Source organism: Helobdella robusta (genome assembly GCF_000326865.2).
Source record: "Helobdella robusta unplaced genomic scaffold HELROscaffold_26, whole genome shotgun sequence".
Classification (NCBI taxonomy): domain Eukaryota; kingdom Metazoa; phylum Annelida; class Clitellata; order Rhynchobdellida; family Glossiphoniidae; genus Helobdella; species Helobdella robusta.
The window spans coordinates 964,128-978,945 of NW_008704349.1; the positions used below are offsets into that span (position 1 = coordinate 964,128).

The window sequence follows — 14,818 nt, forward strand, 5'->3', positions numbered from 1 at the left end:
GTATGTATGTATGTAAGTATGTATGTATGTATGTATGTATGTATGTATGTATGTATGTATGTATGTATGTATGTATGTATGTATGTATGTATGTATGTATGTATGTATGTATGTATGTATGTATGTATGTATGTATGTATGTATGTATGTATGTATGTATGTATGTATGTATGTATGTATGTATGTATGTATGTATGTATGTATGTATGTATGTATGTATGTATGTATGTATGTATGTATGTATGTATGTATGTATGTATGTATGTATGTATGTATGTATGTATGTATGTATGTATGTATGTATGTATGTATGTATGTGTACGTGTATGTATGTTTTTTTTCCAAAAAAAACATGTTTGCCTGTATATGTGTATGTGCGTGTATGTATATGTGTATGTGTGTGCGTGTGTGTATTCGTATGCCCGTTTACTTGTATACATTCAATTTATCTATAGCCCTCTCGGTTGATTAATTGACACATACTTTGATTACTTCATTGATAAATTAGTATGACAGTAACGTATGGCTATATATACAAATTTACACACACAAACACACACACACGCACATACACATACACACATACACATACACATGCATATATACATAACATTTGTTTGTGTTACATTTTCTTAAATTTAATGAATATTCCTTTTTTTGTGATACTTTTCAATCGTTTATTCATTGTTTGCTGTAATAGTTTGTATATATTTGTGTATCTTTCGTCTATTTGTTTGTATGTTTGTATGTATGTTTGTATGTATGTTTGTCTGTGTGTACGTGCGACAACATAGCACACAAATAATCATTCATATGCATTACGTTGTACGCTCATATATGCATTAGTGCGAGCTAATAATTTTTTTCCCCATAATTTTTTTCATTTTTCTCTCCTCTATATATACAAAGTGTTTTGGGGAGTGTTCTTGGTATTTTTCTGGTGGGATTTGTGAAATGTTTTTGGTTGTATTTGTTGTTGTGTTTGTTTGTCTGCTTGCTTTGTTTTGTTTATTTAGTATGAAAGTTTATTGATCGAGTTAATTTTTGAACTTTCTGAATAAAAAAATACAAAAAAAACAATACAAATACAACAATCTAACAAAACGAAACAAAATACAAAGAACAACAGCACAATAATACCAGCTAGGAGCAAAAATTTTGTACAGAAAAAAACAACAACAACAACGTAAAAATTACTGTCACAATCACTGTATCAATCAGTTTAATACAACTCATTTCCTATGTTAACACACCTAAAACAATTGTTGCTGCTGCTGAATCTGAAGCTGATGATGAAGATGAAGATGATGATGATAATGATGATGGTGATGATGAAGAAGAAGAAGATGATGAAGATGATGATGGTTCAAATTGTCATTGTGGAGTTTGTTGATGGCGCGCTCAATCATTGTCAAAAAATTTATCAGCGTCATCATCATCATAATTGTCATCGTCATCGTCATCATAATCATAATTGTCATCATCGTCATCCCCATCGTCATCGTCACCATCGTCACCATCTTGATGTTTTTGTTCCGACCACAATTAGCAATCATTAACAGCCGGGCAATTACACGTCAGTATTAATTTGGTTTTACTGCTACCTCCAATTACTTTTTTACTGCAACGAAATATACAGTAGTAATAGTAGAAGAAATAGCAGTAGCAGTTGTAGTAAAAATTGTAGTTGTAGTATTTATAATGAAAGTAGCAGCAGTAATAGCCCTAGCAGTAGTAGTAGCTGCTGTAGTAGTAGTAGCAGCAGCAGTAGTAGTAGCAGCAGTTGTAGTAGCATCAGCAGTAGCAGCAGTAGTAGTAGCAGTAATAGTAGTTGCAGCAGTAGTAATAGTAGTAGAACTTCAACGCCCAAACTAACCTGACAACATCAAAGCAACAGGCGACATTTACTAGAAATTTTTTGCCTTAGCATAGAATCGTGTCATATTTTCCATCAGCTTCTTCACCCTCCTTCTTCTCCCTCACCATCATCTTTTTCTTCTTCACCGTAACCGTCATCATCATCATCATCAACGCCATCATCATCATCACCAACGTCATCGTCAACGTCATCAACATCACGTGATCAGTAATATCCGTCCTGCCGGATTCATTCCTGATTAGAAATTCTTGCTATTATCTTGTAGTTTGTTTGTTTTTTTTGTGTGTGTGTTGCAGCTTGTTACCCACACATTTGCACACTTTTTCACACAAAGACACACACCTACACACACCTACACACACACCTACACACACACACGCATATATTTCGAATATTCCTTACACAAACTCACAGACGAGCACATACGTATTTACATCTTAGTTGTTGTATTCAGTTTATTTATTTTTCTTTCAAAATACATAAATTTAGATTTTAAGACCAGAATTTCATTTATAAGTAAATCAGGCGTTTGTGTGTATGTTTGTGTGTATCTATGTGTGTGTATTTGTGTATTTATGTACGTCTGTGTTTGTATGTGTGTGTGTGTGTATGTATGTATGTGTGTGTGTGTGTTTACGATTAACCAGTGCTCAATAATGCATGAATGTTGTATTTATTGCCTTGTATATATTATCTTGGCAGTATACGCAATAAGAATACACACACACAAACACACACGCACACACATACACACACACATACACACACACATACACACACACATACACACACACATATATACACACATACGAACACACATGTACACGTACAAACACAAAGATACAAACATACATGGATATGTTTTATTCTTTCTCTTTCTTTTAGCTTTATGGGATTTACTCTTAACAATAATATTATTAATAAAATTATTACTACTATCATTATTATTATTATTTTTTTATTATTATTTTATTATTATTTTTATTATGTGTATATGGATGAGGTAAGGCACCATTATAGATTTTTCAAAAGTGCAAGGTTTTTACGAGTTCATTATTGAAACATTATATCCTCTTCTAGACGTGTGTCGTGCCGCGAGGACTGCTGTGCACACACACACACACGCACACGCACACGCACATACACACACACGCGAGCACACACGCACACATATATACACACGTACACTGTATACACATACACATGTACATACATTTATACATGCTTTTCTTTATTTATTCAAAATAGCCTGAGCTTTATCTCGTTATTTTTTTTCGTACGGTAATTTTAATAATAATTGTAATTATTATAGTAAAAGTGATAATAAATAATAATTGTCATCATAATTAATAAGTAATAATAATTATTTATATATTTATGAAAGAATAAACCTGAGATCAAATCAGGGAACTTTTTTAGACATGAAAGAAAAGATCCAATTAACTTTTTTATGACTAAATTTTTCAACTTTATCTTAAAAAAAAATCATCAACGTCACCAACTTAATCACCATCACCACCACACCCAGCACAGTCGCTACCACTGGCGACAGTGGCTGCGATGATGGCGTCATTGTCGTCTTCGTCTTAGATAAGAGGAAGAGTTTGGTTTTAATCGAGTGGAAGCATGATAGAAGGATGTTGCTTGGCACTTTGCTCCATATTCAACATCATGCCTGTATTAACTGGGATTTCAATTTAAAAAAAATGACGCGATATATAAATGGATGGATGGAAGAAGAAATAGAAAGATAGATAGATAGATAGATGAACGAATGAACAGTTAGATGAATGAGTCAATCAATCAATGAAACGATGAATGCATTAATGAATAAATGGTTGAAAGAAAGAAAAAAATGAACAAATGAGTGAATTGAATGAATGAATGAAAATTTGGATTCCGTGGATGAATAAAGATCAATGGATTGAATAAAAAATAAATTATTGAATGTAAATAAAACAGAATTTAATTGATTGAGCACAAAATGACTGGATAAAAAAGAAGAAATACGAAATTTTCACACCTGTACAAACAGATACCCCTACAAAAAAGCTTACCCACATGTATACAGACAGACAAACAAACAAAGACACGTACAAACACATACATAAACACACACGCACAAACACACGTACATACACACACACACACGTAGATACATACGTTATTTTCATTTTTTGTTGCCTGTACGTACCGTTGTCCGCTCTGATGACAAGGATGTCATCTAAGCATGTGCACGCGTTGTGTTGTGTACATTCGGTATATACACTCATGCATACATACATGCATGCATGCATGCATACATACATACATACATACCATACATACACACTCGCTGAAAAGATGAAGATGGATAACTTTTTGTGCTTTGAGAGAAGCCAGACTCTGCAGCTTGTGTTGATTATGATGATAATAATGATAATCATGACGACGACGATGATAATGACGAAATGGGAAAAGATGATAAAGATGAAGAAAAAGAAGATGAAGAATAAGAAGAAGAAGATGATGATGATGAGGCATTTGATGTTTAACATGGCGCTATGACACGAAGCTACTGAAATAGAAATTTTATATGAAAGATGTTGACGACGATGATAATGATGATGACGACGATGATGAAGCTCATCATGAAGAATAAACTGATGATGAAGAAGATGACGATGATGAAGATGATGACGACGACGATGATGATGAAGCTCACCATGAAGAATAAACTGATGATGAAGAAGATGACGATGGTGATAGTCATTCTCAAACTGACATGAAGGTGGTGTCAGAGTTTGCGGTGACAATACTAATTAGCATTAATGTGCAACAAATGATGCCCAAAATGATGAATGATCAGATGAATAACGTTTGAGAAAGTTATGACGATGATGATGATTATGATGAAGACGCTATGGTGATGATTAACGTCAAGATGGTCGTGATGGTGATTACAACGATGGTGATAATGATGACGTGGACGAAGATGAGGAAGATTGACGATGATGAAGATGACGATGATGAAGGTGACGATGATGAAGATGATGAAGATTACGATAATGAAGATGACGATGATGAAGATTGACGATGATGAATACGACGACGATGGTGGTTGCTATGATGACGTTATGATAAGGATAATGATAGCGTCAAGATGATGATAATGATGGGGATGATGACGTGATGACGACGATGACGATGAAGATGATGATGATGAAGATGATGATGATGACCGTATCGCGATAAATAATTAATAGTGTTTATACTCCACGCGCGGAAAAATTCATTTTTCATTATTTTTGTATTTTTTTCGAGAAAAAAAGAGTTTTTTTTTGATAAAAATGTGACAAAAAAAACTGTTTTGCGGTGACTTGAATGAAAAATAGGATTTTCTTTCTTTGCTTTGTTTAAAAATTTTCGCACTGTAAAATTTGAAAGGTTTTATAATTTAGACTAATCGACCTCTATTTAATATTTAGGATCGTTGAAATGCTAAAATTATTTTGTTAAATGAATTAATTTCCCCCATTAAGGCTTCAAAAGAAAGATTAATTGACCTTTTTTTTTAAGTAGAAGTTTCATCAAAATGAAAAAAAAAAATAAATGAAGTTCTTCGTTGCTTATATGTTGAAAGTAAAGAGTTGGATGGAATAGGACTGGATGAAAACTTAACTACGTGTGACTCCTACGTGTTTGTCATGCTGGCCTCATCATCGTCATCATCGTCGTCGTCATCATTATAATTTTTTAATCATCATTATTATTATTTTATCGCCATAATTATTTCTTCACCATCACTGCATGATCACCTGGTGAGCACTGCCTTCCAGGCCAGCGTTTCATCGTTATCACCATCCGTGGATCATCTTACAAACAGTTCTATCGGCATTATTATCGCAAGTGTGTGAATGTGTGAATGATTGAACGAACGAATGAACGACTAAAAGAATGAATGAACAAACGAACGAATGAACAAATAAATGAATGAACGAACGAACGAACGAAATGAACGAACGAATGAATGTCTGGCCGAGGACCTTTTTTTGACGAACAAGGTCTCACGGGCCGCATAAAATAGCTTTCCCAATTAATTTTCATGTTTTTAAATTGAAAGGCAATCAGCAAGTTGACGATTTTTATTAAAATTCATTAAATCAAATTTTTAAAAATCCATTCACAATTAATCAACCAATAGTTAATCAAAAATATTGCCAAAAATCCAAAAGAGCTTAAACAGAAAAGTCCATTATTTTAACTCAAGTAGGGCCGTTCAGCTTGATCTAAGGGGTGTTTATTTTGATCCAATCCAAATATTCACTGACTCTCGTGTAGGCAGATGGGAAGCCGGGCTTGCAATTCCCTAAAAGTGCGATCACCCACGATGCCACACCGACCACGGTGTCCTTGCCAGCTGCCTTGCAAGTTGTTGGACCGCCACTGTCACCCTAGTCAGGTTAGTGTAATCATTTTGTTATAATTATCGTGAGCAACAATCAAAGGCGTCAGATGTTGTGTAGAAGAAATCGTCAAGAGATTCACGACTGCCACCAGCAAGAATTATATGATGCATTGGTTCAAGCATAAAAGTAGAGCGAAATATTAAAACAATAATTTTGACAATAATTATAAAATAATTATAATATTAGTAATACATTGCAAGCGGATGTCTTCTTGCTCCTATCATACACACAGAGATGTCCATTGGCGATGCTGGCCTCCCCAACTTTGCTCTGACATTCGGCATTCGAAAGGACCGTTAGTGTACCTTTCTGCAGGGCGTCTGGTAGGTTGTCGGTCTTGTCTGCAGAAAAAAAATCAAGATTTATTCCATTTTTTTAATTTAAGGGGTGTTTAACTTGGTTTAGGTACAGATAATTTTTTTTATAAATGAGAATTACAAAAAATAAAGGAAGACAATATGTGACCTGTTCTGCCCCAGCCGCTGATGATGCATGATTCGTTGACGAATTTGTTTATGCTGTCGGCTGGCAGGACGGCTGCTTTGATTTTGTCGGTCATTTTGATTTCAGTGGCGAACGTGAGGATGGCGATGTCGTTCGGGTAAGTGCCATTGCCCTGCTTGTACTTCTCGTGCTGTCGCAAGGTTTCAAACGTTTCATTATCTACTTAGACCAGCTAAATTAGACTTATGCACCGATTCAACACCAGATTATTTTTCAAAATTGTCTAACTTTTCAAAATAATTACAGAAGAAAAATAAATGTTTTGGTAACTAACAATTTTGAATGTCTTGATGGCTGCAATGGTGCCCTGAGCTGACAGACTCAGCTTGTGCAAGCCCGCCACCACCCGAAATTTGAGGTTGGTTCTGTGGAAAATTACCAACAAAGTTATCAAAAAACAAGCCAAAAATCATTAAAAATTGAATCAATTCAGAAGACAAAACCACACAAACACTCATGAAATATACCACAACTAATTTTTTTATAAATTCCTCAACAATAGAAAAAAAACTACTAAAACAAATAAACCAAATAAAAATTAACCTGCCATCAACGCAATGAGCGGCTGTCAGGGCATACTTAGGGGAGAGTAGGGATGCACCACATGTGTGTCTCCACGCACCTGTGGCGTTCAAATACTGGAGGGACAATTGGGAGGGGAATTCGTTCGGGGTTGCCTCACTGCCCCCAATCACGAAGGGATCAAAGTCGAAGGATGGTAGCTCTCTGCCAGGTAAGGCGTATGCTGTTCACGGATTTGATGAATTATGACTTTGGAATTTTGAAAGATATTTTCAAAATATTTCATGTTTGAGTAAGAATGAATGAATTAGTGCAGATTGAAAATATAAAATTTTTGCCCCAACAAATACAGTTCAACTATTTTTCAAAAATCGTCCCCCATAAAAAAAATTAAATAGTTTACCGAGAGCCAGGCAGACGAGTGCAAAGAGAATCAAAGTTTTCATCATGTAAGGGCAGTTTCTCAACTCTTAGGAAATCTGAACATACAATCGAAACATACGGGCGGGTATATATAGAGCAGAGAGACTATAGATACAGATAGACCATTATAAATCAGTATATTGGTAGATTGTCGAAAATTATCTCAAAACATTGAAGAACAATGCTTAGCAGATAAGATATCGTACAATTATTCGTTACGTTTGAATTGACAATTCTATTAAATCAGTCGATAATTAAGAAACTAAAATTTTTTAAATGTTGATAATAAATAATAATAGCATCGAAATTATACAAAATAATAATAAAAACACTATTATTTATCTGCATTGAACTGATATGGATGTTGAAGTTCCAGGACCACTTGAAATCAAATCTACGGTCGAATGATTGACGTCATTGAGAAACTGTGTCGAATTTTGGTCAAAATAATCGGTATTTTTGACTTTGTGTATTGTTTTGTATTGTATTGTTGTGTTGTATTGTGTTGTATTGTGTTGTATTGTATAGTATTGTATTGTATTATATTGTATTGTATTGTGTTGTGACAGTGCAATAAAGTACACAATCTTCTTTTACCAGGATCATATAACGAAAATTATGACTGCACAGTTGAAGTAAGCATGGGAACGGGAATCGCGGGAATCCCATCTCATGGTTCCCATGGGAATTGGTAAAACTTAATTTTCGGGAATGTTTAATTTGGTAATAGGAACTCCGGAATTTTGGATGTATAGTGACATGAATGTATGGTAGTGACATTTATAGTACATATTTCTATCACTTAGAATCGGTACATATGATTTAAATTTGTACAATGAAGTAAAATATCATATTATAATGTATAGGGACGTATTGTATAATACCAATTTTAACGAGTTTTTCAATCATGATCGATTAATTTGGTTTCATCGCGTAATGTAATGTTTCTGAAGTAAATTTGCTAAATGCACCCTCGGGCACCTTGCTGTAGTAAATCTTGAATTCACTTTTAGCGTCTCCATTCCCGGCTCAATTCAAATTTTAATATGTATTTTCCGTAAATTAGTGTTTAAATTTATTTATTTTATTTTTAAATGATTTATTTATTTATTTGATTTTAAATGTATTTTATTAGTTTATTTCCTAATTCGTTCCTGGATGTTTCAAGTAATTTTTGTTCCTGGTTTTTTTTAACAATTTTAAAATTTAAAATTAATAATTTTTATTTTAAATTTAAAATTTTATTTTTTTAACTGATTCTACACTGAATTATATTTTAACTTTTTGAAATAAATTAATAAACAAATAAATATCACCTCAGCATGATTTCTACCTATTTTAATTATTAAAAATTAACTCCACCTCAGGAATACATGAATAAAACACCACAAAACCACTGATCCCAAACACAGCCTAACCAATTTAACTAACGTTAAATCCCTAACTAGCTGACAAACAAACAGAACAATTAACAACAAACAGGCAAAAAAATACATACTTCATACAATCACACCTTACAATGGAAGTCAACAAAACACAGCCACCAATTGTCAGTCGACTGATACACCTTTCACAGCTGGTAAACTGCAGAACTGCTCTTACTGACGATGATCGGCCGATTAGTATCAATGTCCTCATCGACTCTTTGATGTTGCTGTATCAAGAATGCCTGTCACTCTCTTCAAACAACTCATCCATGACTACCATTCAGAATAGTAATTCTAAGAGTAGTATTAGTACTAATAGTAAATGTAGTATTAGTAGTATTAGTGGGAATATTGTTAGTGCTAAAAATAGTAGCAGTAGTAGTGATGGCATACAGCTGATAGATGTGAAGGAGTTTCTCGATAAATGTAATTTTTTTTCAAAATTTTTTATGTTGGGTCAATTTTTAAAAAATTTAAATATATTCTAATGTATATCTATAAATGTTTGCCTGTGTTAAAACATTAAATCAATATATATATATATATATAAATTAAATTAATTATATAAATATTCATATATATATATATATGTATGTGACCTCTATTATAACATTATTAACTTCATAGTTGAGCCTGTTGTAACAGAGCTACGTAGACTGAGAGTTAGTGAAGATGACTTCAAGGTCATAGGTCACATTAGTAGAGGCCACTTTGGGGAGGTGAAATTAGTGAAAGAGGAGATCACTAATAATATCTATGCCATGAAGGTCATGAATAAAAGTGAACTTCTGACACAGAAATATGTAAGTCTTTGTGGTGTGGTCACTTGAAAATTGTGAATAATATATTATTATTATAATTATATAATTATTTTATTATTATTATTATACAATTATATTATTATTATTAATCCCCAAAGCATAGAACTTGTAAAATCTTTATAAACTTTCTTCACTATACTCTCACAAATTAGAACGTCTCACTCGAAGAAGAGAGAGAGATAATGAGTAAATCATCGTCTGAGTGGATAACGCAGCTCTACCATTCGTTCTACAACTCGAAAAATGTCTACCTAATCATGGAATTTCATCCCGGTGGTGACCTACTTTCTCTCCTATCTAGGTCAACAAAATGGTCGACTGATTGACTGATTGATTGATTGGTTGATTGATTGATTGATTGATTGATTGATCGATTAAATGATTGACTGAATGTGTGGTTGGTTGGTTAATTTAGTGAGTGAATGACAAATTGATTGACTGACTGACTGACTGACTGACTGACTGACTGACTGACTGACTGACTGACTGACTGACTGACTGACTGACTGACTGACTGACTGACTGACTGACTGACTGACTGACTGACTGACTGACTGACTGACTGACTGACTGACTGACTGACTGACTGACTGACTGACTGACTGACTGACTGACTGACTGACTGACTGACTGACTGACTGACTGACTGACTGACTGACTGACTGACTGACTGACTGACTGACTGACTGACTGACTGACTGACTGACTGACTGACTGACTGACTGACTGACTGACTGACTGACTGACTGACTGACTGACTGACTGACTGACTGATTGATTGATTGATTGATTGACCATCACATAAACAGATTCAATGATATATTTCCTGAAAAAATGGCTCAATTCTATCTGGCCGAAATGGTCATGGCAGTCAGATCCCTCCATTTGATTGGTTACATACATGGGTTAGTTGGTTGAGTTATTTGATTTCAATTGGCAATGGTTATCTTTAGCACCTGCTCTGTCATTCCATTGATTGCCTTTTTGTTCATTCCTTCAATCATTCCATCCATTCATCCACTAATTTCACTACTTAACAGAGATCTTAAGCCGGAAAATGTCCTACTGGATAAGACAGGCCACATTAAGCTAGCGGATTTTGGTTCTTCGTGCAAAATTAACAGTCCTGGCCGATATAAGGTTTCATGAAAGTTCAAATGCTTCTCTCTCATTTTAATTTGGAAAGAGTATTTAAATGAGAGTTGATTAATTTTTTTCGAATGTTAATCATAAGTTTGTAAAAATCGTTTCTTAATGTCAAATTCAGAACCAAAGATATACAATCTTTAAAAAATCACCACCCCAGAATTTTAATTTTCCGATTGGGACCCCGTTCTACGTCAGCCCGGAAATATTAACCCTGCCAAACGACATCACCAACAACCAACCACAGCCAAGTAAATCAGGTCAAGATCTAAATAAAGAAAACCAGGTCGAAAATGGTCACGTGGTATCAATCGAGGCATGGGATTGGTGGTCGTTGGGGGTCTGTGCATACGAGATGATGATTGGCTGTCTGCCATTTGGGATGAACCCTGAAGCTGATTCGTTGTTGGCTGTTTATGATAACATTTTAAATCACACGGTGCCTATTTTATTAATTTTCAAATATTTATTTTTTTTTAACTTTAATGGTTAATTAGTTGTTTAATTAACTTATTAATATATATTATAATTGTGTTAAGATCACAGAAGTGAAAAAATTATGTCTAAATTGAAAAAATTTATTTTAGAAAAAGTTGGAATTTCCAGAGCATCCAAAAATATATCAGCCAATGCCAGATGTCTGATCGAAGGCTTGCTGGTTGAAAAAGACAAAAGATTAAACTTCGAATCAATCAAGAACCATGCATTCTTTGATGGATTGGATCTCAATAGCATAAGATCTGGTTGGTTGGTCGGTGGGTCGTTCAATCATTCAACCAATCATGATCAGCCAACCAATCATTCAACCAATCATTCAACCAATCATATCAGTCAACCAAACAACTAATCAATCATTCAACTAATCACAACCAACCAACCAGTGCCTCCACCGTACATCCCAACCATCAAGAGAGCCGACGATCTTTCAAATTTTCTCGATTGTTCTACCAGTAATTCCGCTATTTTAGGTGAAATTGTAAATAAATATTATATAAAGTTATTATAGTTGAAATAATTGTTGTAAATAATTAATATTTATTATAGTTATAATAATTATTGTAAATAAATAATTAAACCGACCAGTAGCAGCGGCGAGGAAGTCCGTTCACTTCAGCGACGATGCTGATTGGCCCCGACTGGCGGAAGAGGAAAAAGAAGGAAGAGGAAGTAGTAGCAACAAAACGAACGCACCAGACAGCGCGTCTTCATCGACTCCAGCTAAAAGGAGTTGCCTGATTGGAAGAAATAATTTTTCCGTTGAAAAAAAATCTCAAATTGAAAAAAATTGTCTCGCTGATTTGCCACTAGTTGGATATACTTTCGATCGAGTTCTATCAGAGCACGGTTGTTTGATTGAGTGAGTAATGATTATGATAGTAGTAGTAGTAGTAGTAGTTGTTGTTGTTGTTGTTGTGTTGTTGTTGTTGTTGTAGTAGTAGTAGTATAGTAGTGCTAGTTATTTTTAGTAGTAGTTGTAGTAGAAGTAGTAGTTGTAGTGGGAATTGTAGTTATAGTAGTAGTTACTTTGTAATTAGGTGATTAATATCGTATCGTCGCATATAGTATATAATGGTCATTGGTCTGACAACTGTGCGTGTGTGTGTGTGTATGCGTGCGTGTGTGTGTGCGCGTGTGTGCGTGTATTTTGTTTTGACACAACCTCACAGGGGCAATAAACAGTCTAGGGTGTCTTTGCTTGCCAACAAAATTAACAACAGTGGCTACATTGACTGCCAAAACAATACCCGCAAGTGTAACCACGACGACAATAATAATGGTATCATAAGTGACGTCACTAAGCCAAATGACGTCACTAAGCCCAACGACAACAACAACACGGCGATGATGATGATGATGTTGAATGGTGGTTGCGGTGGTGAGAGTGAAACGAGTAGGAGGATGGTGAGGGACTTGAGTGAGAGGTTGGAGATCGTGATGAAGGAGAGGGATAAACTGGAGATGGATCTTGCCGTGCAGAGAGCTGCTAATAATGTAAGATGGCTCGACGGATGGATGGATGAATGTATGGATTGAAAGAATGAGTAAAGGAGTGAATGATTGATGGAATAAATGTCTGAATAAATGAATGATTCACATACACGCCCATACATATATTCATCCATACATGCTAAACATATAGAGCCTTAGAAGGTCATGGAACCTCGAGATCGACAAGGTCACGGCCATGGAGGTCAAGGTGAAAGAGGATGTCTCTGATATAGTCGACCAATTGAAAGCCGAACTACTGAAACAGGAAGATTTTTATTGGTTGGCTATTTTTATCTTTTATTTTTTTTCCTCGTCATCATATTCCGACCTATCATTATCTGTATTCATCATCATCATCAACATCTCACTTATACTACTACAACTACCTATTATTACTACTACTACCTACTACTACTACTACCGTTATTATTAATAATAATGATGATGATAAAGACTAATGACGTCATAATCCCAGCAACCAATTAGATGATTGCCGAAAGATACAAGAGCAGCTGATGATGGAGCAGCATTTGAAAGATGAAAAGATTCGCGAACTTGAAAGCTTCATTAAAGATTGGAAAGCCGTTGTAGTTAAAACATCATCATCGGCATCATCAGCTTCTTCTTCCTCCTCATCGTCATCGTCGTCATCTTTAGTAGCTGATGTTGAGGAATGGAAAGCCAAAGTGAAAGTCGAAGTTAGTGATGCTGATTATGATGATGATGTTGAAAATGATGATGATGATGATAGTGATGATGATGATGTTTGAGATGGTAGTGATGATGATGGTAACGCTGACAAACAAACGAACGAACGAACGCCAGTTAAGAGAAGCATACAGAAACAAACTGAAAGATATGGGCAAAAGAATGAAGAAAACTGAGGAGGAAAGCACAAAAAGGGAAGAGAGATTGAAAGAAAGAGTGCAACAGGTTCATTAATTCATTTTTTCATTCGTTGTTCGTTCACTCATCGTCATAATGCAAGCAATATCAAATGTTGAATAATTGTAAAAAAAATACTATTGATATTCTATTTCTTTATTCGTTCATGCATGCACTCGTTAATTCATTCATTTATTCATTCACTCTATTCATTCACTCATTCATTCATTCAGGCTGTCAGCTTACAATACGAACTGCAGATGAAACTGAACGACAAAAACTCTGAAAAAGAATTATTGATCATTGAGAATAAAGATTTAAAGAGAGAGATTGAAAATTTTGAAGTGGGTGATTGATTGATTGGTTGATTGATTGATTGATTGATTGATTGATTGAATAATCATTTAATTTATTCATTTAATTAGTTAAAAGTGCAGCAGTCGGTTGAAAATCATTTGGCGATTGAGAAGAGAGAGAGGGAAATTCTGGAGAGGGCGAATGGCCTCGTAATGGAGAACCAGTCACTCAAAAAATTCATCAAGGTCTGATGTTCGAATGAACGAATGAAGGATTGAGTGAATGATTGAATGAATAAGGGATTGAATGAATGAATGAGTGATTGAATAAATGAGTGACTGAATAAATAAATGTGTGATTGAATGAATGAGTGACTAAATGAATGAATGAGTGAATGAATGAATGAATAAACGTTTGATTGAAGGAACGATTGAAGGAGTGATTGTATCATTTTCATTCATTCATTCACTGCTGTTC

General features: G+C 34.6%; 2 protein-coding genes across 2 annotated transcripts; one reads left to right on the forward strand and one right to left on the reverse strand.

The window, feature by feature from the left end:
- Positions 1 to 5,988: 5,988 nt before the first annotated feature.
- HELRODRAFT_185617 (hypothetical protein) lies at positions 5,989 to 7,827 on the reverse strand. The gene is made up of 6 exons (XM_009019957.1): positions 7,757 to 7,827; positions 7,375 to 7,576; positions 7,106 to 7,196; positions 6,793 to 6,961; positions 6,520 to 6,668; positions 5,989 to 6,312 (listed from the first exon to the last, which is right to left on the reverse strand). The coding sequence occupies exons 1-6, from the start codon at positions 7,800 to 7,802 to the stop codon at positions 6,148 to 6,150; spliced, it is 822 nt and encodes a 273-aa protein (XP_009018205.1). The 5' UTR covers positions 7,803 to 7,827; the 3' UTR covers positions 5,989 to 6,147.
- Positions 7,828 to 9,382: 1,555 nt separating this feature from the next.
- HELRODRAFT_143813 (hypothetical protein) lies at positions 9,383 to 11,119 on the forward strand (the record flags this gene model as incomplete). The annotated part of the gene is made up of 5 exons (XM_009019958.1): positions 9,383 to 9,503; positions 9,831 to 10,006; positions 10,177 to 10,325; positions 10,834 to 10,929; positions 11,065 to 11,119. Coding segments are annotated over 5 exons (597 nt in total), but the record flags the coding sequence as incomplete, so codon positions are not given.
- Between the last annotated feature and the right edge of the window lie 3,699 nt (positions 11,120 to 14,818).

Excerpts from the sequence above, each read along its gene's own strand:
- HELRODRAFT_185617 (XM_009019957.1), bottom strand. The coding sequence starts at position 7,802 with ATGATGAAAACTTTGATTCTCTTTGCACTCGTCTGCCTGGCTCTCG. Across the intron at positions 7,197-7,374 it reads GCTCATTGCGTTGATGGCAG|AACCAACCTCAAATTTCGGG; the intron begins GTTAATTTTTAT and ends AATTTTCCACAG. Across the intron at positions 6,962-7,105 it reads CCATCAAGACATTCAAAATT|CACGAGAAGTACAAGCAGGG; the intron begins GTTAGTTACCAA and ends ACCTTGCGACAG.